Raw genomic sequence first — 27774 nt, forward strand, 5'->3', positions numbered from 1 at the left:
AATATGACACAGCTTGTTATTTATTCATGAATATAGATCATTTCTTAAGTATATATATTTTTTGATACTTTTAGGATATTTTTGGAGTAAATATAATGAATATTTACAACTTATGTGTGGAAATCACAACTTTTAAAGATGATTACCTCTTAAATGGCAAATACTTGTGTACCAGCATTAGCACAAGTGTAAGAAATTGATATTTGACTGTTTGTTTGTAGATATTTGATGGATGTCAATAGTTTCTATAGTACAAGAACTCATCGTCAGACCCTTTTACCAGAAAATCCCTTTACTGAAGAGATAATTCAGCATGTTCACTCACATGCACGCTCTCTCTCTCTCTCTCTCTCTCTCTCTCTCTCTCTCTCTCTCTCTCTCTCTCTCTCACACACACACACACGTACACTGCCCTGCACACACCTAAATGTACACTCTCTCCTTACACTCTCACACATTCATACACTCACACACACACAGTTCTCTCTCTCTCTCTCTCTCTCACACACACACACACACACACTTTTTAACTGAATGCAGCTGTTTGTTAAGTTAAAAAGAGATGTGAAAATACTCTCATTCTGACTATTTATCATCTGAGAAAGACTGCTCTGTGGGTAACCTGTATAGTGGAAAACAGCTGTACTTTATCTGAATGCCTATCCTTGATAAGGCCAAACACAGCTCATATGATGACAATCTATTCACTGTGAGCTGTTGAACTTTATACCTCTCATTAAACCTTTATTTCCTTCTTGAAATAATTCATTAACCAACTTACGTTCAGCAGCTGCACAGATATCTTCAGCTCCATGTGGTTTGTGTGTTGTCTCGAGGACGCCCACAGACAAAAGAATCTCATGAACATTCATGTTAGTGCCACTCAGTGGAACCAATAATACATCAGGAAATACCTGTAGATCACACAGGTGTGTTTTAGTGATGTGAACGAGTCAAAGAGCTCAGATTTTGGTCCTGCTGCACAAGAGCGTCTGTACTTCTGCATGTAAGTTTAATACGTCTACCATTACACTTATTTGTGATTTCACGAGTTCACACTCACGAATATTTGACTGAATAGAATATGCGTATTTGGCGTGCTGTCCAGGGAGAGGGGGCTGAGCTTGGGAAGACACCCAAACTCGTGTTATTCCCCTTATCAGGATAAAGTGAGATTGGGTCCGAGCGCAGTGTCTAGCCTGGCTCCAGAACGCTCCCCCCTCAGATTTAAATAGGTATCTGGCTTAATAGTGTGGAGTTAGGGTGGTGGAGGGACACTGAAGTCAAGAGAAAACAGAGGTATGAAATGTTTGACTATTTATTTGATTTGTGGGCTAAGATAAAAGAATAAGAGAGAAAGAGTAACGTAAAGTGAGTTGAGGTGTTTTTATTCATGTTCAAGTAGTTAAAAAAAGCACAAATGATAAATGTATATTTAGAAGCATAAACACAAAGAAACAAATGCAGTGTTTAACTAGTAAAACTGTTTAAACTGACAAATGAAAAGAAAATGAACATCAGAAACACACACTAAATCCCTGAACATAATCAAGACAAAATGGGTTCACAGGAGTTACCCACATCCTGTCACGATTCATGGGTCTGTGTGTTTTTTCTGTGTTGTGTGTGTATCTGTGTATGTGGTAGGCTGATGGTTCTGTGTTTACCTTCGGCATCTGTGCGGTCACGTGCATTGTTGTCAACGGTGATTCCTCATTCACTCAGCTGATTCATCAGCGCGCTACAGCTACTGTGCATTACAATGCTTGGATCTAGTCGGTGCTCCTGTTTCACATCGTCAGTTCCTTGTTGTTCACGTTTCTCTCTGTGGCTCGTCAGGCTGTCCTCCCTGAGTTCCGTTAGTGGCGAGTTCGCTTCCTGAAGCTTAGTTTCTTCTCTTAATTGGACCTCCCTTGCATCCACCTGTCAACAGCTATTTCAGTTTCACAAACTATTTTGCCTGCTACTGTTTCAGGCTCTTGAGATTTAATAAACTCCCTGTTCACTTGCTATTGGGTTCAGTCGTGATTTGTGACACATCCCTACAGCTTCCCACACAGAGAGAAGGATCACCATAACAATGATAAAGCTTTTCTAAAAGACTACAATGAGCTGTAAGCTATAAGTTTCACATAGTAGCAACCTCTGGTACTTTCAGCAAAACTACAGTGAGGCAGGACAGAGCTTCATCACTCTGACATCAAGCTCCAGGATGGCAGACATGTTGTTCAGCTTTTGAGCTGGTAGAGTAACAATTGCAAATGATCATCTGACTCTCATAAAATCATAAAAGCAAAATCCTCTGAGTAACATTTCCTCAGCTCAGAGTCTATTTGGTCCCACTCTAAATTTAGCTAAAGTAACTCAGCAGCACAGTTAAGCCGCAGTCCCACTACACTTTTCTCCATTTATATGCACCCGAGTGTGACAAGCTGGAAATGCAAGCTCATGCGACAAGTTTTGCAGTTCACTGCGTTACAAAGATCAAGCTAGGTGAACTCTGACCTGCGAAATCACATTATGTGACCGCATGAGCGAAGATCGAAGAATCGAAGATCAAAACATGGGCTGTTTCTCAATTCCAAAAATGCAGAGAACAGACTTGCGTTCTTGTGAAGACCAGCCTTGCCAGGTCACCTTGGAAAAATGAACTCAGGAGACCACGAGAACAGAGAACGCATCCTGTGAGAAATGAGATGCTGCGTTCTTCCTGATGGTTGCGTCACCTTCACGCATTTTTATTGGAATATTATTTAAACATTACAGCATTCATACAACAATTTATAGTTTTTCCCTTTTCAAAATATATACTGATTTTACAAATAAAGATAAGTTTGTTATATCTCTGAACTTTAATAATAAATCTATATAAAATGCTGCGCTTCTCACCTCCAGTAGCATTGACTTCGGGGACTTCTAGCACGAGTTTGGTGCTCAAGTCTGCATCAGTGTATCCTCGACAGCAAGAACACATCTGGGAAGTTTCATGTGTCCTTCGTTCTTGAGTATTGGAACTGAACTTTGGCAGTTGATGATGACATGACACAAGAACACGAGGATGCAAGAATGCTGAAGAACGCATACTGAGAAACAGCCATGACCTCTCTGAATAGAAATATAAAAAGTGGACCAATCGCTCGCTTTTTTAAAATGTCTAATCACCTTGTTTATTGTGGCCCTTTTCGCAGCGCCATAGGACAGAATTTTGCATGCTCAAACATTAGTGTGACCGCGGCATTAAAGTTATTCAGACAATTAGGGATTAATTAAGTGATGATTGAGCCCTGATGATGAACATTCTGACTGAAAAGTTGTCGCCTCATTATCTGATTTAAGGGCGTCAGTAATTGTTAGAAAGAAAAAACAAAATAAAATGAAAGCTTTATGTTGTATATAAATGATCATATAGATGAGATTTAATAAGCATTTTAAAATAAATAAAAACAGTTCAAATATATGTGCAATATTGGATAAGTGTTTGGAATAATCAATACATTTCCTCAGTAGGATGAGTGTCCACTGGTCCAATTTAAGGCAAAGTGAACCATTTTTTTAATAAGCCTCTTCATATTTCCATTTAATCTCTGCATGACAGTAAAGCGAGTTCCCAGATCAGTCGGAATTACCAGATTGGTGGGCGAGAGAGGTGTTTTTCATCTCGTTACCTGATTGGCGCACATCAGGTTTTATCCATATTTGCATCATTAATTCTTTGATCAATCTCATGGTCTGCTGAAGAATGCAGTGAATGTGCACTTATCCTGGATGTCTACACCGGGCATGACATAGCGGCTCGTTCTCATCCTGGATCAGCAAACATGCAACAGACTAAGCCAGAAGGACCAGATTAAACTAGGTCATGCTGTGCTTTTTCTTTCATCCTGGCTTTCTTTATTCTACTTTTGTGCAATTCGTCTTTGAATTTTCCTTTTATGTTTATTTCTCTGTTTAAGAATTTTGTATACCTCAGTCTGAGAAGAATCTCAGTTGACTGTTTGCTGATAAATTAGAATTATTTGATATGGATGGCTCAGTGGTACATCTCTCCAGTCACTACACCAGATATCTGGGTTGTGACAGTATTAATCATCATTTATGTAACACTTTAAACAGCATTTGTTTAATTCTAGTTTTAATAATGAAAGTCTATTCTGCACGTATATGTTCCTTGTACAAATTTGTAATAATAGAAAACAGTTTAATACTCTGGAATGGCATAGTCTGGAATTGTAACCACCTCGACCTACAATTACAAGACATTACTGTTTGCTTGTGCCCTAAGAATGTCTGCAACATATTCAAAGGTTGACATCAAGTTTCCACTTGAGGTAAATTTTAGGTAGCTTAAATAAAATAAAAAGGCCCCCAGGTATTTATGAATGAATGAATAAATAAATATTACCTGTGTGCAGATCATGACATTGCATCGGGCAGTCCAACTTTTGTACTTCCAATAAAACCAACAATAAACTAAAGTTTATGATACTTTTGGGAAAAGCTAGATCATATCTGTCTTGCAAGTCTGATTCATTTTCAGTACTTGCATGGATTGTACAAATTCAATAATATCTATTAATCATCCACTCATGACGTCACTGTGAGGGGTAGGGTTAGGAGCGGTGTTAGCTGTACACAATAAAAAGCATGCATGCAGTCTCAGATTGGCTGTGCACCCACTGACTTCAGGAAGCTCAAATATATTCATGTTTTCCGACCAACTGCTCCATTATCAAGGTTTTGAAATGACTGCCTGCACTTGGTGGATGATATGTACCCACATAGCAACATTTCTCCTGCCCAGCTCTGGCCCACACAATCAGGTTTTGCTTGGCCCACGTGCTGCAGTGAATTACAGTACATAACTGGACCAAGTCTGGCTTCCATATAAGGGCCAAACATGGACCATATCTGGGCCTAGTCTCAGTCAAGTTATTTACCTATGACTTGCCCTGAACTTGGCTAACTGTGGCCCAATGTTAGGCCATTGTCTGGAAGCCAGATTTGGTGTGTCATGACTGCAGTGAAATTGAAAAACCCATGAGGCATTGCGCTTTAGGCACATTAATAATGGTAATGGTTAGTAATAGTTAATAATATTATAATTTGTAAAATAATAGTTTAGTAATAAAATATACATAATCTAGGTTAAATTCAGTTATTTCACAAGAAATAATAGAAAACAATAGAAACAAGAAACGATAGATTAATAAATCTGGATTGTTTCCTAAATTAAAATGAAGGTATTAGAAGATGCTAACGGGAAGATGAAAATGACTTTGTGCACCAAAATATTTATTTACTCAAAAAATAATTTAAATGGATTTTAAATGTGGGTCAAGATAGGCCAAACTTAAATAGCCCACATTTCAATTTTTAAGATCTGGCCCAAATACTACATCTGGCCCATGTATTGCATGCTGCCTTAAAGACGGTGCCACCTCTGCCAAACCTGGGCAATGTTTGGCCCACATGCTGTAAGCCAGTGCTGGATAAATGCCTGCTCTACTAGCTTTATAACAAATCTGGGCAAGAATTCTTGCTACCTGGGTACATTCTCGAGCTGCTGCAATGATCATCCAGTTCTTTTGCCATGCCTGCATTAAACAGCATAAACTGAGGTCTAGTTGGCCATGTGTGTCACAATAAAAATAACATTTGATTTAGAGGATTCTGAGCATGTACAACTACATCCCAAGAGCTTTAATATTATATTAGTCATCCGTTTTTTTCAGTGTTCACTTTTTTTGCAATTATTCTACAACACAGTCGATGAAATGTACCAATAAGGTACATTAAGTATAACTGTACTATTAAAGGTCTGTGATAGGCCCTTATTTTTTACCCTGTATGAATTATAGGATCTAAAGTAGAGGTACAGAAAGGTCCCTGTCAGTGTATCACCACAGTGATGGGTATTTGTACTCATATTATGTAGTATGCCAGGGTCTTTTAACAGTGGACATATGTGTGTGATTCTCCACCGGTCTCACATGTCATCTGATATCTTTTCTGAAACTGGTTTTATTAGTTTTCTTAAATGGTTGTTTAACCAGTTGAACATCTAAATAAACATTTCTTCATGATGATACAAAAAAGAAGAGTTACAGAGCTTCTGCTCAAGACACATTTTAAGTGGATAAACAAGAAACATCTACATTATTCCTGGTTAGTAGGAGCCACCTAAAATAGTAAAAATCAATTTTCAAAATGCAGCTTTTTGAAATGTCAAGTTTCTACTCAGAGGTTCATTTCATTATTCAAATAATAAACTGATTCTTAGGTCCATTTGTTAATTGTGAAACTAATGCAGATGTTGTTGCTCTTGTCCTGTAGCTGTGAATGGGTAAAGCACCATGGCGAATGTTAAACAGCTGCTCAAGAACTCACTGGATGAACTGAGAGAAGCTGAACTAAAAGAGTTTCAGTGGTGCTTAATAAATCATCACAGAGATATTTCAAAAGCTGAAATGGACAATGCAGACAGATTGAAGACAGTGGATAAGATGGTGTCATGTTTTGGACCAGAAAGAGCTGTGAAGATCACAGTGGACATACTGAGGAAAATAAAGCAGAATGAATTGTCTGAAGAGCTGGAGAATACACAGAAGCAAGGTATTGTTTAATGTCCTGTCAAAATTTACAAATGTGATCATTTGACTCATGTTTTTATTAGTTCAAATCTTCTATGTTAAAACCCTGTCCTAGCAATGGTTTTTGAGTCAGATGTATTGTCATAACATGTTGTAACGGTGGCCCTACCTTAAACCCCACATTGGTGATATTTTACTTTTTGTTCAGGTGCCAGATAGAATAAATCCATCAATATTACAAATTTAACTTTAGCCCAGATAGCTATAAGACAACTATACAAAACATAACAAACAAAATACACAAAAAATATACACAAATTCACCAAATGAGTATGTATTGAAATATTTATATTTTCCATCACTGAAATATCACCACCAACAGTGAATGTATATGCGCACTAACAGTTCATTCAACAAGTGGGAGTGGTATGGATAAGGTCAACAGCTAAAAACACATTGCTTTGGCAGTCAACCCGTCAACGATGCTGGTATGCTAGCGTTTTGTTTTCCTTTTTTGTTGTGAAAATATAAAGTACCTGAAGCCGGTGAACTAGAGGGAAATAACCTACAGCCCGCATCTATGTAGAGCAACGTCACTCAGCTCCCTTGGTTGTGGAAACCGCACATGATCTCGGACGACGGCTAAACCCACCATCTCAACCAAACGTCTCTCCAAAACACTTTTAACAGCAGTCACTCTTCGCTGGATTCGGTCACCGCCGGCACACTTGTGCAGCCACTTGCTTTTTGGCGTTTACCTTGTCGCTTTCAACCAGAGCCAACTCATTCGACCACTATGTTTGCTGTGCTCTTCCTCGTACTGTTCTTCCCACCTTCCCTTCCGCTCTTTTTTTCCTCCCTTTTTTTATAATATCTGCCCTTATTTAACCTTTAATCATTTTTCTCCAGGTGGTATGGATTTGAATCCTAATAGCCACAATGTATTGCACAGCTTCAGATGAACAGTCCTAAATTCAGCATTTCTATGGACAACAGTGATTGTCAATAAAAATGCTAATGCATGTAAATGGGTGCCTGTATTTCACATTATCAACATTTATATGTTTGTCTTCGTTCATCTAAATTTGTTTATATGAGTGATAGTTCTTTTTTCATAAAGGAAAGCACAGGGCATAATTATGTTTTACTTTAATGTTTTTCCCTCTTTCTTGTAAAGGTGCAGCTTCAGAGAACTGTAAAACTCCTCCTCTTGATTACACAAACATTAGCTATGAACTAAAGAAGAAATTAAAGGAGGAATATGAGCAGATATTGCTTGGTAATTCACAGACGGGTCACCAGAAATATCTGGATGATATTTACACTGATCTATACATGATGGAGAACAAGACTGGAGGAAGAGAGAATGACCATGAGGTGATACAGATGGAGTCAAAACACAACCAAAAGACAGCCAAGGATAAACCACTCAAGTGTAACGACATGTTTAAAGTTCAGCCTGACACAGGTCGACAAAACAGAAGAGTCCTGACACTGGGGATCGCAGGAGTGGGAAAAACTGTCTCTGTCAATAAATTCATCCTTGACTGGGCTGAAGGAAAAAACAATCAGGAAATAGTCTTCATATTTCCACTGCCGTTCCGTAGACTGAATCTGATTGAAGAAGAAAAGTGCAGTCTCATAGGTCTGCTTAACAAGTACTTTTTTAGTAGACAGGGAGGACTGAGCTCTCTTCCCGAAGAACAAGGTAAGGTCATGTTTATCTTTGATGGACTGGATGAATATCGCTTTGAATTGAACTTTAAAGAGGATGATGGAATTACAAATGTTGATAAGCAAATGACAGTGAGTAAGATAGTAACACATCTCTTAAAGAGACAGCTGCTGCGCTCTTCCCTCATCTGGATCACATCCAGACCAGCAGCAGCCAGTTTGATACCCCAAACCAACATTGATCAGGTGACAGAGGTTCGAGGCTTCAATGATAAGCAGAAGGAGCAGTACTTCATCAAAAACAGCAGTCCTGAGATTTCTGGAAACATCATTGGCCACATTAAGAAATCCAGGAGTCTCTATATCATGTGCCACATCCCTGTCTTCTGCTGGATCTCTCTTACTGTTCTTCAGCCTCTGCTGGGTCAAGAGAGCAATGAAAAAACACCCACAACTCTCACAGAGATGTACACCAGCTTCTTACTGTCTCAAAAGCAACAGATGAAAGAAAAATACAGCAATGATTCTGAACCTGAAGCCAATGCCTGGTCTTTTGATGACATTGTTCTGAAGCTTGGGGAACTGGCCTTTAAACAGCTGGAGGAAGGACAACTGATATTCTACAAAACAGATCTGGAGAAGTGTGGCCTAGATGTCAAGGAAGGGTCTGTGTTCTCTGGATTATGCACTCGAATGTTTCAGGAGGAAAGCCCAGTTTCAGGGGAACAGGTTTACAGTTTTGTACATCTCAGCGTTCAGGAGTTTATTGCTGCTCTCTATGTGTTTTTCACTTACAACAACAGGAAAGCAAATCTACTTCTTGATTCCTGGAAAAAGCTGACATGGAAACTCTCTAAAAAGCCCCTGTTTAAACTTCATACGGCTGCAGTCAAGAAGACTTTACAAAGCAAGAACGGACACCTGGACCTTTTCCTCCGGTTTCTGCTTGGTCTCTCTCTGGAGTCTAATCAGAGTAACTTGAAGCAGCTCCTGCCAGGACTGGAGCTCAAAACTGAGAACATCAAAGACACGACTGACTATATCAAAGAGAAAATAGAGAAGGAAAAATCAGCAGAGAGGACCATCAACCTCTTCTACTGTCTGAATGAACTGAATGATGACTTTGTGGAGGAACTCCAGAAGAGTCTGAGCTCTGGAAATCTTGCAGCACAGAATCTGTCCTCTGCTCAGTGGTCAGGTCTGGTGTTTGTGCTCCTGATGTCAGAAGAGACTCAAGAGAAGTTTGAACTGCAGAAATACAGAAGATCTGATGAAGCACTGATGAGGCTGATACCAGTGGTCAAAAACACCACAAGAGCACTGTAAGAGTTTATGTCTACACTTATGCAAATTTCACACATCGATTTGCAACACATCTGCAACCCATGAGTCATATGCACACAATGCAGAAACAGCACAGACTATTTGTGCTTTCACATCAAATATGTATTACTGATTTTCAGACATTCTTTTCAATACTTTGATTCTTTTTTTTACACAATACAATATTATAATCTCTCCTTTCTTCTAACACATTTAAATGTTTCAAGAGTTCACACTTAGCTAAGTGAAGTTTAGTTATAAACAAGTTTCGAGAGGATCACGTGCTTATGATTGCTAGCGGCTGGATCCGCATTATCCAATTCTCAATGCACCAATCAGACGACTCCTAAGCTACTACAAATACCCTGGGTTACGTACCACCGCTATCTTCGTTTTGAAGAATCCCCCCATCCACCCCTACTCCTCCTCCTTCCTAGATGGGTGACACGGTGGCCCAGTGCTTAGCACTGTTGCCTCACAGCAAGAATGTCTCTGGTTCTAGGCTTTACCAAACCAGCAGACATTTCTGTGCGGAGTTTGCATTTTCTCCCCGTGCTCACGTGGGTTTCCCCCGGGTTTCCCGGTTTCCTCCCACCGTCCAAAAAACATGCAACATAAGTTAATTGACTAATCCAAACCGGCACTATAGACATGCTCCTAGTAAATGGTTATCTCTCAAGAGCAATCACTGGCTGTTCATTGGTTATTACAGCGGGGGAGTTCTCGAGATCTACCTGAGCTCAAACTCCCTTCTCGCCTTGCAACGGGAGGGAGCCCCGGGCTCGAGGATCTTATGAGCTCAGGGCTCTCTCCCGGGACAGCATGCCAAACAAGCTTATAATTAATCATCAGCTAAGTGTGAACTCTTGAATGATTGTTTATTGAGCTTGTTTGGCATGCTGTCCTGGGAGAGAGCCCTGAGCTTATAAGATCCTCAAGCCCTGGGCTCCCTCCCATTGCAGGGCGAGAGGGGAGTTTGAGCTCAGGTAGATCTCGATGACTCCCCCTTGCTTATTGTAGCTAAGTGTCAGATATATATGCTGAAAAGAGAAGTACTCAGAGCTTGGCAAAAAATATTTTGGATTAATTGTTTAGGGTGCTTGTTTTCGTATTGTGGGAGGAAATCAGAGGATCCGGAGAAAACCCACGCTGGGCTTCCGCTGGAGTCGGGGAAGATATTTTGGGCGGTGATGACTCCGACGGGTAAGGGGTGTGAGTTAGGGGGGGGTAAGGAACTCCTGTGGGATTTGAAGCTAGGGGGACTCCGTGGGAGTCAGAACTGGGAGAGTGAGGGCCTGTGCGGAAGGAAAGGATAGTGGATGACTCAACACTAGAAGAAAGAAAGATGGCAGAAAACTTGTGTTGAAGGAAGAAAATTAGTGGAGGAACTGTTTTTTTTTTGAGTAGAGGTAGCAGAAGCACTCAACGCTGTAAGAAAGAAAGAGGAACAGAGGATCTCAACGTCAGAAAGAAGAAAGGTGGACAGTTTTTTTTTTCTCTAGTGGCCGGGAGAGGGAAGTGGTTGATGAAGCTCGGGGTAACTCCTGCGGGAGTTAGAGCTGCAGGGGCATTACTCTTGTAGGAGTCTGGGAAAGGGAGAGGGCGGTGATGACTTCAGCGAGAGGTGGCCGTGGCGTGACTCCTGCGGGAGTCGAAGCTCATTTTAGTCACTCCTGCTGGAGTTAGAGCTGGGGATTGATGGCCTATTAGGAAAGAGAGAGCGTAGCGGAGGAACTCAACGCTAGAAGAAAGATCATGTTCATGGCGGAACTGTCGCTGAAGAGAAAAGAAGCGGAGGGACTTGCGCTGAAAAAGAAAATAAAAGGGTGGGGTGGGGGATTGGGTTTTAAGGAATTGGAAAACAGAAAAGGGGATTGGAAAAAATGTGGGAATGAAAGAGCGGAATTACTCAACGCTGAAGTAGTAAAAGAAGGGGCAATTAAATGCCAGTAGGAAGATAGAAAGTGGGGCTGAGGATCTTGAGGCCAGAAAAAGTAAAAAAGGGGGTACGGGGTCAGAGCTGTGGGGGGGAAGGCTCTAGCAAGAGATGGAGGAGGGAGGGGGCAGTGAGGGCTCTTGCTAGCGTGTGGCTGCTGAGGGTTGGGCTGGGGATGGGCTTGGCGAGACCCCTGCGGGGGTTGAAGGTCTGTGTGACTCCTGCAGGAGTAAGAGCGGTGGTGAGCGGGAGAGGAGGGGAAGCGGAAGGAACATCCAAGATTCTGAATCTGTTTTTTGGGAGAGCCCGTGGTGAGCTGCTGTGGTGGCTGCCCCTATTCTGAATGAGTGGCTGGAGAATGGTTCGGGAAGCCTGATAGGCGAAGTACTTCTTTTTAGTGTTTTTGAAACCAAAAACATGTTACTGGACGGTCAGCGTCCGGTTAGCGTTAGAGGCGAGGGGGTTGGACTCTTCTAAAGTTTAAAAAGGTTAAAATGGTTTGGAAAGGTTGTGTGGGGGAGGGGATGTCAAAAATGTAAATGTAATGCCCCTTCGGAGTTTGGTCTGTTTTACTTTGTTTGATAAAAAATGAAAGAATTTCTTTATTCTGCAAAGTCAGATCAGACACGGTAGGGTGGATGGTGGGGTTAAAGTTAGACGTTATTGTTAATTTGGAACATCTTAGGAAGCCGAAAAAGGCTAGGGTGAGTGGAAACACCCTTTATTGATGCATTGAAAAGGCTATTGTAAATTCAGCTAGTGGCATGATGCGAGATTGGGTGCTGGCGGATTGTTTTAATGTTAGGGTAAACTCGCCGCAATTAACCAGGCGTTCTGCCGCGAGGGGTGCTATGGGTGAAAGGAGAGTGATGAGATCAATATCTGCACCGGAGACAATCTGGTTGCTTGCTGAAGTAGAGATGGGGGGAGGTTTCATGGCTAGAGCATTAGACGGCATGGGAAGGAGCGTGGCTGTGGAAAGAGTGAATGGGGGGCGTGGTATAGAAGCTTGTGTATGAAGGGTGGAATGATGAATGGGATCAGTGCTGGAGTGTGCGGGGGGGGGGGGGGGGTGGGGGGGGGGGGGAGTGAAGGAGGCAAAAAAGATGGCGGGACTTGAATAGAGGGGGGTTGGTTTAGAGGCGCAGAGCGAGAAGCAGGGAGGGAAAAGGATATGTTTGGGGAAGAGCTGGAGTAATAGAAATGTTAGGATGAAAAAAGGATACAGAGGTAGATGGGATGTGAGGGCTGGGCAGAGAGTTTGAAAAAGGAGCTGGAGGCCAAGAAAAAGTAGGGTAGAAAGGAAGGGAAGAGTTATTGTTCTGGCTGGACTCCTGGTGTTGGATGGTGAGTGGCGTGGCTTGTGGAGACAAGGTCTCCTGGGAACGTGGTCTTGGAGGCGTGTGGCTTGCTGCGTGCTTCTGTTTGATTTAATTTTTTCCGGGTTGAGAAGGGTGAGGATACGGAGTAAAGCGAGAGCTAGTTTTTTGTGTGGTTTGTCTTGTTGGTGGACTAAAAGAGTGGTGCGAGTCCGAGGTGGCATTGGAGTATAGTTTGAGGAGTTCCGGTTTGTTCAGATGGCATGGAGCGTGGATGCCGAGATCGGAGAGGAGCTTTTGGAGTTCGGTGACGGTGATTCCCTTGGCTGACGGACAGAGGAAGAGGCTGAGACATATGAAGAGGTGGGTGAAATGTTTTGGTGTCTTGCAGTGGATGGTGTTGGTGATCCTTGAAGGGATATTCTTGCAGTTGAAGAGCGAGTCAGGTGGCGGCCTCTTGCTTGAGCCGCGGGCTCGGCTTGAGGGCCATATGGAGCTGGGAGTTGTTGAGCTGCCGCTGCTGATCTGGGGAGAGCGATTTCATCTGTGAGGTTGTAGATGTTGGCTGGGTCATCGTTGGTATTGTTGCCGTTGTTGTTGGTGGTTTTCCATGGTAGGTTGGTGTTGATGAGTTCTGCTGGTTTGCAGGGTTCAACGTTCTTCGAGACGAAGATATTGAGATGAGAAAACTCTGGTTATTTATAGTGAGTTAGGAATTGTCAGATAGGATAATTAGTCATGAGCTAATGCTGGAACAGCTGTGAACAATCATAAGCACGTGATCCTCTCGAAATTTGTTTATAAACAAACTTCACTTAAATTTAGATGGTGTGGTGATAGCTCTAACTTAACATGAGTTTGGAAAACAGAGATAAAAATATTGGCTTTAGGTTTTTAATAATGATTAATTATAGCACAAAAATGTAGATTTGTTAGCTTAAAGAGCCCCTATTATACATGAAATAGGGTTATATTTTGATTGTAAGGGTCTTCAACAACTAATATGCATGCAAGGTCAAAAAACACTTTCATGGTCTTATAATATGCATTTATTTTTACCTAATTATCCCAGCGACTCCCATATGAATCGTACAACGATTAATATGTTCCCAAACCCCTCCTCAGCGCGAAGCTGATCTGTGCTGATTGGACCGATGACAGCCTGTTGCGATTGGTCGACAGTGACAGCCTTCAGCGCGAAACAGTGAAATGCCCAGCTGCTAATCAACAATATAAAAGTAGTCACAGTCCATACACGCTTCATAGTGTAAGGCATGAAATTTGGCTGCCAGTGGGTGAATGTAAATACAGACGATGGACTAGAAAATACCGACGACTAACTATTTTATTGAGCAAAAACTCCAAGAACTGGCGAGGAGATTCTCTAGCTTATTACACTCTACCTGCTCTTTTCACACACACACATAATTTGCAAGCTAGAGTAAAAGAGGCAACAATTTTAATCGCACGTACTTACACTTGTGAAATGGAGGAAGAAACTGATCCATGATGCACTGATCTATGTTCTGACAGTGTTTACTAATCTTTCCTTTAACAAACGGCCGATGAAGTCTTCTTTGTAAGCATGTAGTTTCCAGAAGCACTCGAACTGCTCAAGGCTAGGCTACACTGCTGAGGTTTCATCTTTGGGTAGACTGTCAATAATATCCATCTGCACAGCGTGACTTCTTTCAACCGGTGTGTGGGTGTGTGTGGCTTTTTTCTGGTAGTGGACGGGGCCACAGGTTTCAAATCTCCCGGGTTTGCGGGCGCAACTACTTGTGTTTTGTAGTCACGTCATCACGAAACACCTAATGACTCGTAATCAAGACGACTCGTTTGAAGCAATATGAGTTGACTCTTTTATAGATGTATCAATAGTTTTAAACACTGTACACTTACAGATTTAAGCCATAGCTGGATATTTCACTTCACTTAGAGCAGTGGTACACATAGTGTACCACATAGTCCACATAGTGATTTTACCTTTGCTCAAACTAAAACACACCATTCAATTGTTTTTGTTTCTGCTCTGTATTATCCCTAGATTAATGCAAAATCATTATTTCTGTTTTTCCTCCCAGGCTACAGGGCTGTAATCTCACTGTTCGGTCTTGTGAGAGTTTGTCTTCAGCTCTACAATCCTCAAACTGTGTCCTGAGAGAGCTGGACCTGAGTAACAATGACCTGCAGGATTCAGGAGTGAAGCTTCTCTCTGATGGACTGAAGACTATAAGCTGTAAACTGGAGATACTGAGGTAAAATAAAAAAGATCTTTCTATAAAATAAATGCTGCCACAATTTACTTTTATATTGAAAATACCACAAAGAATGACAACACAGGCTCACTCTGAAAACGTAGTCCCGTGGACGTTTCTGGAGGCCGCAAATTATGATGCCGGAAGTACGTATGGCTGCATTTCATTTTTTTATGTGAACGCTACGGCGCGTTATGATGCCGTTCTTTTTGGCGCTTACTGGCTGACCACTTACCTCCTTGTGGAGGGCTTTACCACCGCAATTAGTTTGTCCAGTTAAGTCGTTGTGTACATCAGTGGACTTAAGACGCAAAGAGGAGTTGACGATGACGACGACTGGGTTCGAATTAGGGGAGGAGCGGTTCCAGAAATCAGCTAAGACAAAAACAGAATCCCAAAAATAAAATGAACGAGCGAATAACAAGGTGAGAATGTGGTAAATTCTTAAAACGTAGTAAAAATCAGACGAGGGCTTTCTTTTTCTGGACGGCTTTTTTAAACCGTCGGTTGGGTTTAGGGGAAGTAAGTGGGTGGGCCAGTCAATCGGTAATATTGGTTTGGTTTAGGGAAAGAGGAGGGTGGGTCAGTCGATTGGCCAGTTGCACAGTCAATGATTCATTCAGTCATTCAGTTGGTCGACAGCGGCCTCTGGTGGGTTTACGCGAGAACAGTGCGGGTGCGAACGGCACTCGCAAGAGACAATTGAGATATGAAAAAGCTCACACAGTGGCCTTTCGCGGTCACAGTCTCCAGAAACATTCAGAATGAGCCTGGGTTGAAGATTGATGACATGAAAAAAAATGCTGCCATGTATTTTATTTTGTATGATTATTCAGTTTGTGTATTTCTTATTTCAAGTGTGAAGTGAAGTCAAATATGAAAAAAAGCCTTGGGTTTATAGGGCACCTGTTTTTACCAGATATAATATTGCTCTTAAGTGTCTGTGAAATTTCAGCTCATAACATCATTGATTCATCTTCTCTGGGATTTTTGCAGCATGTCTTAAAGGAGCTGTTTTGTGCACTCACTTTAAATAATTAAACTATAAACTGAAAAGTCATAATTTTGAACAAAATCTGACCCAAACAAAGTTCTATTGTAAGTTTGTTTGGGCATTTCAAAACAGCTTTGACCTGCGATTCCTTCCCCCTGATTCATTTCTCATTGCCCAGTTGTAAAACAAGAAAGCAACATTAACACAACAACACTAGTCACATGAATACACTAGAGGGTCAGGTAGCAGAGCCAGTACAGAAGCTTCCGCACCTGTATGATCACTCCTGAGGGGTCACATACCGGCACAAAAGCCCATGTCAGAATGCGTCTTTTCTATGAGAATACATACACCGGTGGAGCAATTCATTTTCTGGCTGCTGCAAATATAACACAATGTAAATATGTGGTGGCGCTTCTCGTGGAGGAGGCTGTTTGCCAGGGAATTAAACTGTTGTGGCCCTTTTAATCTGGCTGTGGAAGCAGGGTAGTGACGAACGCACTCCATTCCACTCACATTTATTCGATCTTCTTTTTTATTTTATAAATAATTAATCAACAAAACTGCATCAAAATGAAGGGACAAATGATGTAAAATGAAATCTGTTGTAAAAAACAAGAATCTTTCAACAAAAATGTATGAAGAGGTCAAAATTGTGACACTTAAAAAGCCCCTATTATACATGAAATAGGGTTATATTTAGGTTGTAAGGGTCTCCAACAACAGTCTAATATGCATGCAAGGTCAAAAAACACTTTCATGGTCTTATAATCTGCATTTATTTTTACCTAATTATCCCAGCTACAGTTCAGTGTTTCATTTGTTCCCAAACTCTTCCTTATCGTGAAGCTAATCTGCGCTGATTGGACCGATGACAGCCTGCTGCAATTGGTCGACACTGACAGCCTTCAACGCGAGACAGAGTGAAATGCCCAGCAGCTAATTAACAGTATAAAAGTAGTGACAGTGCACACACGCTTCATAGTGTAAGGCATGGATTTTGGCTGCCAGTGGGGCAATGTAAATACAGATGATGGACTTGAAAATACTGACGACTAACTATTTTATTGAGCAAAAACTCCAAGAACTGGCGAGGAGATCTTCTAGCCCTTCAAATAATAATAAATGAATGAGAATCTATGCATGTTTATGGTAACTGTCATTAAGTGTCCTTGGCTCAGTTATGTCATTTCAAATGCAAATCTTTGCTTTATGACAACTTGACAACAACAAATACATCATGACATATGTGTGTGATGGTAATGACAACTTGACATTACCAAGCAAATATAACTTCAGGAATCCGCCATAAACATCTTTGTCTAGTGGCCATCATAATTGTGTCATGAATTTTATAACAGCGTCATTAAAATGTAATTAATGTCATTAAACATTCATGATGCTATTATACATTTATTTGACAGCATACTGAAAATTTAAATGTGAAATTTTAATGACAAATTCAGTTTGTTCCACTAACAGAAATGATCATAAAAAAGTTCATGACGCAATTCTAATGGCCTCATAACAATCATGTTTATGACAGATTTATGAAGTTGTCTTGGCAATGTCAAGTTACACAACACAGACATCTCAAACCATGTCATCTCTGCATAACTGAGCTAATGAGACTTAATGACAAATGTCTTAAACATTCATAACATCTCCTCCATGTTCATGATTATAAAGGTGTCATGACAGTCTAATGAACACCCCTTCAAGTAAAGTGGTTCCGCTTTTGTGACTGAAACTAGAGCAAATATCAGCTTCTGCACAGATGACTGTGTTAGTTATGTATGGCTGTCAGAATAATGTGACGTGGACTGTTTGTGTGTGTGTCTGTAGATTGTCTGGCTGTATGGTGACAGAGGAAGGCTGTGGTTTTCTGTCTTCAGCTCTGAGTTCAAACCCCTCACACCTGAGAGAGCTGGATCTGAGCTACAATCATCCAGGAGATTCAGGAGTCAAGCTGCTCTCTGAACAACTGGAGGATCCAAACTACACACTGGATAAACTCAAGTATGTGAAACACATACATGTTTTTGTTTTGGTGATCTCTGTGTAGAGACAGATAGCGAATAATCTGGTGTATATTTCTAGATTCTGGAGACAGTTTCAGAGTTTAACCCTGTTGTACTGTTGGGTCGTTTTCATCAACTCTGGGGTGATTTTGAGTCTTAGTTTGACTTTCTCTGAGTTTCAGCTAGTGGAATGATTTTTGGTGATAAATCTTATTTTGACACACATTTTGAGAAAATGCTTTAAGACTAAACAAAAACTCAACAATACACTCTGAGCAACTTTACTACCCTGTCATTGTGTTGGACATGAAAACATACACTAAAATAAACTGCTGTAAAAATGCATCAGAAATTTAATTACATTTTTTTTTTGTGTAAATATGTTAATCAACCTCAGCCCTGATCAAAACTACTGAAGAGTTTTTAGAAAATTACAGAATTTAACTCTTTAATTGACAAATTCAAAAATGATGTCACTGATTTGGTGAAAAAGACACAAAATGACATTTTCAATATAAATAGTAATTGTGGACTGGTAGTAATGGTAAGTCTCTCACGGCCAGAGCCTACACTGCTGTGGGCCAGGCCGCCTCCGCTCTGCACGCTTTGGCCACCTATCAACGCTACCAAGCCGAGAAGCTGGCTGAGATGCAGGAGGGCGGTTCTCCCCCGGGCTTGCTACATGAGCTTCGCACAGCAACCGATTATGCTCTCATGACCACCAAATCAGCTGCTCGTGCCCTGGGGAAGACGATGGCCACATTAGTGGTCCAGGAATGCCACCCCTGGCTGAGCTTGGCTGATATGAGAGACGTTGACAGCTTGCTTTCTTAATGGTCCCATATCCCAGGCTAGCCTGTTCGGCGACACTGTTGGGGAGTTCACCCAGGAATTGTCAGCGGTGAAAGAGCAGTCTAAGGCGATTGGTGAAGTCATCTGTCAGCGGGCTTGGAAAACTGCTCCTCCCACAGCCCCTTCGGCTGTGGCTGCTCCTCGCCGAGGGCGTCCACCCGCGGCTTAACATCTGCTTCGCTTCTGCTGCCCGCTCCACCAGCCAAGCGGCAACGGCGAGTCTCATGTGGGACTGCAATGCCCCCACCCCTGGGCACCGCTAAGTCCGTTAAACAGACCACAAAGTGTCCCTGGGATGGGCAATTCGGAGAAGAGGGGACCTGGTCTTTCCTCTGTGGGGGGCCGAGGATTATTACATCAGTCAACAACAACTCTAAACTCATCACTGCCGGCCTTCAGGCTGGCGGCAATCAAATTTTCAAAAGAGCAGTTTCCTTTCACTCCAGATGCACAAACCGAGCACTGCCAGTCTGGGATGCTCCGCCTTCCAGCTTGCAGCACCGGGACCCTTCGACCCTTCCATGCCACCACCCTTTTCTCCGGTTTGCGTTCCAAGAACGAGTGTGGCAATACAAAGTCCTCCCCTTCGGGCTCTCTCTGTCTCCGCGGGTTTTCACCAAGCTCGCGAAGGGTGCTCTAGCGCTACCAACTGATCGCGATCAGTTGATTATGCACAGAGACAAAGTGCTTAGGCACCTCGACCAGTTGGCGTTTCAGGTCAACCGAGAGAAGAGCAAACTTTGCCCTGTGCAGAGGATCTCTTATCTCGGGCTGAAGCTGGATTCGATCACTATGGTTGTGCGCCTCTCCGAGGAGCGTGCCAGGCTAATACTTTCCTGTCTGAACGAGCTCCACAGGAAGATAGTGGTCCCACTGAAAATTTTTCAGAGGCTCCGGTGGCATATGGCATCCGCAGCTGAGGTCACGCCGCTCGGTTTGCTTCATATGAAACCACTTCGGCGTTGGCTTCATGATCGATTCCCCAGACAGGCATGGACCCCGCCTGCATTGGCATATCAACTGCCTGGAGCTGTTGGCAGTGTATCTGGATCTCCGCCACTTTTTTGTGGTGCTGGAGCAGAAACACGTGCTGGTCAGGATGGACCGGTGGCTTATATCAACCGTATGGGGGGTATACGCTCTCGCCGCATGTCTCAGCTCACTCGCCATCTGCTTCTTTAGAGTCACACACGGCTGAAATCGCTGCGTCCCATTCACATTTTGCGCAAGCTCAACCGTGCAGCCAATGCACTCTCATGGCAGCTAGTGTCCCGAGGAGAGTGGAGACTCCACCATGATTCAGTCCAGCTGATATGGGATGCGCTTCGGGGAAGCCCAGATCGATCTGTTTGCTTCCACCGAGAACCACATTGCCAGTTGTTTTATTCCTGACCGAGGCCCCCCTCGGCACGGATGCACTGGCTCACAGCTGGCCATCGGGCACGCGCAAATATGCGTATTCCCCTAAGGGAGGACCTCCTATCTCAGGGATGGGACACCATCTGGCACCCACGCCCAGGTATCTGGAACCTCCACGTGTGGTCCATAGACGGAGCGCGAAAGACTTAGGTGACTTACGGCCCTCTGTAGTTAACACCATCAATCAGGCTAGAGCACCCTCTACGAGGCATGCCTACGCCCTGAAGTGGAGTCTATTCTCTGAGTGGTGCACTTCTTGCCGAGAAGACCCCCGAACTTTATTTGGACACCTAACACATTCGCGAGGTTCTATAACCTTCAAGTTGAGCCAGTTTCCTCCCGATTATTGGGTAATCCCAATCAATCGGGGGAAAATTAAGCTCGGTGCCACAAACGCTTGCTGCACCAGGCTCCCTTACCCGGAGATGCGTGAGCTTTTCCTACTCTACTAGTAAGTTCCGCTTCTCAGGCAAACCCTAAAGAATTCCTCCGAGGCCCCCAGTATTGACTCAGCGGAGGAGTCGAATGCATGGCTCAGTATGTGGTTGGTACGCCCATTTTGGTCTACACGCATATTGAGGATCGGTGCCAGCTATGTGCAACCCCATTTGGTGATGCCATATGCATTATTAACACGGTGTGCTCCCCCTTATTAGGCGGTCCTGTGTCTTCCCTAAACCGCTAACCAGCTTATCATATGTAGCACTCCCCCTCATTAGGGCTAGTCCATATGTCTCTTTACCATCAGGTCTCCCCTTCTGGGTAGCAGGTGGTCTCCACGGTGTCCTCCCTCTTCGGGGAACGGCATGCCTTCCCAACGTACTGTTGTATTTCCAAAATCCCTAGTCTATATTAGCGAGGTAAAAGCACACTTACGACCCCCGATTAAAATGTTTATTCCCATGTAATGGTAATTTGTTGGGCCTAGGGGATGTTGGAAGGTTGAGCTCTTGGTGATGTCAGTGCGCTCACGCCTTGGCTTGGCAAACTACACATCAGGATCATGACGGGCTTGGCTGCTGTGGCAAAAAAAGTCTGTTTATTACAGACACACGTAGAAGTTCCCTTATGAAGGGGAACGTCCTGGTAACCCACGTTCCCCGAATAGGAAACGGAGACGTGTGTCTCCACTGTCACAGCACCTGTCTCCAGCTGGGAGCTGAGCGATCGGCTCTTCAGCAGGCAAATTCTAATGAGCTGACTCCAACAGCCGAATGATTTAGCCCTTATTGGCTCATCGGTTTCAGCTGTGGAGCTAAGCTCCGTCAATTCAATTGGCATTTCACTGGCCCGTTTTCATATCTTCAGAAGTGATTGGTCGTCTAAAGCACTCCCAAAGTCTATTTATACAGACACACATCTCTGTTCCCTTTTTGGGGAACGTGGGTTACGTACATAACCAAGACATTCTCCACTATTGTTTGCTTTATTTTTAGAGCCACTAAGTCAAAGCATAAATCAAAACACTGATATCGAAGGAATTAAGGTATTTGGCGAAGAACAGAAACTATCTCTGTTTTTGCAGACGATGTATTAATTTATTTAGGTAAACCACACAAATCATTAAAAGTTCTTATGGAAACATTACAGTCTTTTGGAAAATTATCAGGATATAAAGTAAATGTTTAAAAAACTCAGGTTCTAACTTTAAATTGTCAACTATCTATTTTTTATGGCAAAAATTATATTTCAATTGGGAACAAAATGTATTTATTCATTGAAATATTTAGGAGTCAATATTCCTAAAGATTTAACATATTTGTTTGATTTAAACTATAAACCACTGTATTCAAACATAAAGACATACTTAGTTAGATGGAACCTACTACCATTCCTAGGATTACATTCTAGAATAGAATCAATTAAAATGCATATACTCCCACGATTTTTATATCTATTCCAGACAATACCTATAGAAATAAGTAAACAACATTTTACAGAATGGGAAAGACTGATTTCACGTTTTATATTGCAAGAGAAAAAATTGAAAAACGAAGGAGAATTTTTATTGTCATGTTTGTATTACCAAGCTGCCCAAATACGACCATTACTGTGCTTATGCAACCCTAATGTTAAAGCCAGATGGAAGGAATAAGAAAATACCACCCCAAATAGACCCCCAATTCAAGCCATAATGGCTGATGACAATTTGGTGAAAATATATGAAAAAGAAATTAACATTTGGACAAACAATTCACTAAAAACTTGGCAAGAAATATAAAAAAAATATGATTTAACAGAATCAGTATCAATACTGAGATGGCCAGCATTTGACTCCACATTTGCCCCAAACAAAATAAACACCAGTTTTCAAGTTTGGAATAATCAAGAATTTACAGCATACTGCACTTTTCTACATAACGGAAGTGTTAAAGATCGAAAAAGAAAAATACAGCTTGAAATACCTTAAATTAGTGACTGGTTTGATATAATTTATGAAATTTATAAGATGGAGAGACTAACAATGAACCGTCGTTTACAGACTGAGGAGTTTAATGAGACATGGAGAAAATGGGTAGAATATTTTCTGCCATTAAGACCAGATTTATTATAGAATGTATGAATAGTCAGAAAGATTTTATTTTGTGAATTATTTCTAGTAACGAGAGAAAACATAACAGAAAGATAGAAAGAAGAACAATAGCTATTTTAAATATTGTACATTTAAGATCCTAAAAGTACCATCCTCATGGTTCCATATGTACATAGTTTATGTAATAAAAAATTATAATAATAAATAAATAAAATAAAAAAGAAAGAGAAGGGCTGACTGGGTGCCACAATATGACTAAAGAAAGTCAACCCTTTAATTGTAACTGAAAAGCAACAAATTAATTTTATCTGTTTCTTTTTGATGATATACAAAACAATTATGAGTGTATTGATTTTCTTGTTTCTTATAATTTCCTTAAATTATTAATGTAACTTCAATATTTATTAATATAATTTTTTTGTATTTTATAATGTCATTTATTTCTACAATTTTGGGAATCCGATGTTCGATTGTTTTGTGAATACATCTTGGAAAACGTTAAAGTTACTAAAGTAACCCTTCGTTCCCCGAGGCGGGGAACGGAAATGCTATGTGGAAATCGACACTATGGGGATTTCGTCAGAAACCAATCACCGAAAGAGTATAAAAACGGGCCATTGAAATGCCAATGAGTTGGTGGCGTCAGCGTGCACAGCTGGCATCAATGACAATCAGTCATGCTATAAAGACGCAGCCAGTGCCATGCTCGACATCCTTTTCTAGCTGAAGAGACTTTCACGCTCAAAAGCTAAGGGACAATCGTAGCGAAGGAACATAGCATTTCTGTTCCCCCCCTCGGGGAACGAAGGGTTACTTTAGTAACCGTAGCGTTCCCCTTTGGATGGGGAACTCCAATGCTATGTGGAAACTTCCACTATGGGGAAATCCATGTAAAACGCCACAACGAAAGAACCTTACTGCATCCCTGGCGAAGGGTGTGCCACGCAGTAGAGCGAGCGCACCTACAACGCCCCAAGGCACAGTCTTCCAACGTGTCCCCTGGCCCTTACTTACCTTACTTACCTGTTCAGGAAGTTTTTTTTTGGGGGAGTCGCAATAACCCAGTAAAATAGGTTTTGATACGACAGTACGTTGGGAAAGCATTTAGTCCCGATAGGGAGGACGCTGCTGAGCTCACCTGCTACCCAGAGGGAAGACCTGGTGACAACCTGTGGACTAGCTCAGAGATGGGGAGTCCATGCATAAGGATGGTTAGCGGGGAGGGAAGACACGAGCCCGCCTAGAAGGGGGGACTAAACCGTGGCTGAGTAAGTGTACGGGCGTATCTCCAGTGGGGATCACGCATAGCAGGCACCTATACCCAGAACGCAGGCTGACCAGCGGGCATGCCAACAACGTAACGGGCCAACACCTGACTCCTCCGCTGAGTCAGATGCTGGGGGCCTCGGAGGAACTCTGCTCTTTTAGGAAAGCTTTTTTTCTATATACAAACCGCTCTTGGAGGACCGGACCCAAAGGATGCCAGGCAAGGGAGAAAAACCCAGCTCGACCATCTACCACTGCGTATACGCGTTTTGGACTGGGAGAAGCTGCTTCTCAATCTCTCTCTGTAGACACCGGTTGGAGATACCCTCAAAGACTCTCTCAGAAACTTCGTGAAAGTCTCTTCAGCTAGAAAAGGATGTCGAGCATGGCACTGGCTGCTTCTTTATAGCATGACTGATTGTCATTGATGCCAGCTGTGCACGCTGACGCTGCCAACTCATTGGCATTTCATTAGCCCGTTTTTATACTCTTTCAGATGATTGGTTTCTGATGAAATCCCCATAGTGGAAGTTTCCACATAGCATTGGCGTTCCCCATCCGAAGGGGAACCCTATCTGTATGTGAATTTGGAAACTGCATTAAAAATCTAAATTAATAAAAAAGATAAAAGAGTAGCTCAAGAGCTCAACTAAAGCAGCCTAAAATCAAACATTTTCAATAAAAATTTAAACCTCTGTTCATTATCAATATTCTTGCAGCAGATATGACAAAAATGAAGCCAAACTAATCAGTGAAGCTACTAATGCTGTTATTTAAGGGATTTAATGCCTGAATAATAAGATCAATAAATGTTGATTTCAATTGTAATTAATCATTTACTAACTCTATCTAACTAACTAAATCTTAAAAACCACCAACTTCTCTTAAATACAAGTGGTTTGTAAATAATGCAAAACAGAATTTAGTCATTAAAAATGAAGCAGTGATAAAGCACATTATAGATGTGGTTATAAGTAGAGCCAGACTGAATCAGCGGACATTTTTTGCTATTTCTTCAGAGAATGATGATAAAAATCTGTGGATTTCTGAGGGATTATTTTGGGAGTATCATAACTAAAAACTTAATATATGAAATAAAAAATAACACATTTTTATCTTTTGTTTAATGTTTACAATGAAAATCCAATTAGATTCACTTTATTTGGTAAACAAAGCAAGTCTCTTATATAATATCTCTACTAAAAGACAGAAAATATGACTTTACAAATGTTTTGTAAATAAATCATATCAATATTTTCATAATAGTCAATAATATTAGTGAAATTAATTTAAAAACTGAATAAATATAAATGTTTACACATTTACACTTGATGAGCTAAAAATCTGTGAATTCTTCTGTGAGAGCATGAAAAAGAGATCTGTGTGTGTGTGTGTGTGTGTTATAAGCTGATGTTTGTGCACTAACTGAATGTCACACTGTGTGTGTTTACAGTCTGGATCATGGAGGAGAGACGAGGATTACAGCAGGACCACGCAAATGTAGGCCTATACACACACACACACGCACACACGCACACACACAGCTGTGGTTATAAATGTGTGTGTTCTTGTGTTAAGGGCACTGTTTCCTCACACTGGATCCAAACACAGTACACACTCGTCTCATTCTGTGTGAGGAGAACAGGGAGGTGAAGAGTGTGAGTGAGAATCAGCCGTATCCTGATCATCCAGACAGATTTGTTTATCATCGTCAGGTGTTGTGCAGAGAGAGTGTGTGTGGACGCTGTTACTGGGAGATTGACTGGAGTGGAGATGATTATGTGTGTATATCAGTGTCATATAAGAGCATCAGGAAGAAGGGAAAAGCTGCTGAGTATTGGTTTGGGTCTAATGATCAGTCATGGAGTTTGTTCTGCTTTTCCTCCAGTTTCTCATTCAGACACAATGACACACAAACTGACATCCCAGTGAAGCCGCTCAGCAGGAGAATAGGAGTGTTTGTGGATCACAGTGCAGGAACTCTGAGCTTCTACAACATCTATAGAGACACAATGAGCCTCATCCACTCTGTCCAGACCACATTCACTGAGCCGCTCTATCCTGGGTTTAATGTTTATCCTGGAACATCAGTGAAACTGTGCTGAAGACTGAGGAGAGATTTACCCATAATCCTCTGCAGGATCAGTCAGCAGCAGTGTGTGTGTGTGTGTGTGTGTGTGTGTGTGTGTGTGAGAGAGATTTTTATTGTTGATTTTTTATAAAATACTTTATTACATGATTTTTCATTTCACACATTGTAACTCCACAGCAGATGTAACAGCAGCTCTCCGTCCTCCACATTCCAGACAGCGTCCTTATAACACCACTGTTGTTCAAAGGTTTTAGCATCATTTATGGCCTTGTAATACTTCAAATCTATTGTAATTCTGGATCTTATGAATGCTTTAAAACTCTAATTCTCTTGATCATGTACATCATCTATTTAGTTTCTTCTTATGATAAGTAGAGCAAGTTCCTTGAGCAACTAAACAGTTAATGCACTGCCATTTCAGTTTCTGTTTCTGACTATAGCCGGCTCCAGAATAAACTTACACTGAGTCAAATTCTCTCCACATTTCAGGAAAACTCTGCTCAACATATCAAACTATTGTGTTAAGTGTGTACACTCCAAATAGCACTGATACACAGTCTCTCTATGTCCACAGAAAATACACTTGTCATGGACACTAGAGTTAACAACACATATGAAAGCATTAACTGCCACAATCACCTGCTAAATCCTCCATTGTAAATCCCCAACACGTTTTGTCAATGGTGGTTTAAACAAAACTCTTTCTGTTCATCTGCCTTTGTCTTCTCTCTGATCCGTAATAATAATAATAATGTTAGACATTTGTTTGGACATGATGGGCTCTCTTCAACAAGCAGCTTTTCTCTTCATTCTACAGGCTGTTCGCTCTGGCAGTTGGTCAAATATTTGTAATCTAGACAATAAAAAGCCGAGTTATTCTGCAATCAGGTGATGTGCTCTATCAGGCACAATCATCTTAATAGTATCTTGTAGTGTGCTGTGCTGCAGTTTTCATATCTTGTAGTGCTGTGCTGCAGTTTTTATATGTTGTAGTGTGTGCACGTTTAAGATTTGAGATAATATGTGAGCAATATCACACTCGTAGCAGTGCGATCACGCCGCCCTCAACCCGAAAGTGAAAAAGAAAGTGACCTTTTTGCTGATGAAAGCGAGGACCATGAGGGAGAGGGTCAGTGTAGCTGATGAAAGTGAAGACCGTGGGGTTCGCTCACTATTTTGCTGCCGCCCAGGTTGCTTCTATGCAAGCGCCATCCCTGAACACACGTCGGCCACAACAAGGAATAAAAAAACTGCAACTGCGTTATTTTTTTAACGCGTTAAATATTTAAAAGTAATCACGTGCGTTAACACGCTAATTTTGACAGCCCTAACATATATATATATATATATATATATATATATATATATATATATATATATATATATATATATATATATATGGTGTGCAAAGCAGCCAGTATTTGTATCTGTACTTGTTGAGGAGGAAAAGTATTTGTACTTGTTTTCAAGTAAAATTCTAAATGGGCGTAAAAATCC

At 41.6% G+C, this 27774-nt stretch overlaps 1 protein-coding gene and 1 pseudogene across 1 annotated transcript; one reads left to right on the plus strand and one right to left on the minus strand.

Moving 5' to 3' along the window:
- Nucleotides 1-27774, minus strand: part of LOC130221893 (zinc finger protein 721-like) — a 461849-nt pseudogene that overhangs the window by 380928 nt on the left and 53147 nt on the right.
- On the plus strand, nucleotides 885-26371 carry LOC130221909 (NACHT, LRR and PYD domains-containing protein 12-like). The gene is made up of 7 exons (XM_056454463.1): nucleotides 885-1006; nucleotides 6334-6612; nucleotides 7768-9586; nucleotides 14927-15100; nucleotides 17940-18113; nucleotides 25639-25685; nucleotides 25764-26371. The coding sequence occupies exons 2-7, from the start codon at nucleotides 6354-6356 to the stop codon at nucleotides 26288-26290; spliced, it is 3000 nt and encodes a 999-aa protein (XP_056310438.1). The 5' UTR covers nucleotides 885-1006; nucleotides 6334-6353; the 3' UTR covers nucleotides 26291-26371.

Source organism: Danio aesculapii, chromosome 4 (genome assembly GCF_903798145.1).
Source record: "Danio aesculapii chromosome 4, fDanAes4.1, whole genome shotgun sequence".
Classification (NCBI taxonomy): Eukaryota; Metazoa; Chordata; class Actinopteri; order Cypriniformes; family Danionidae; genus Danio; species Danio aesculapii.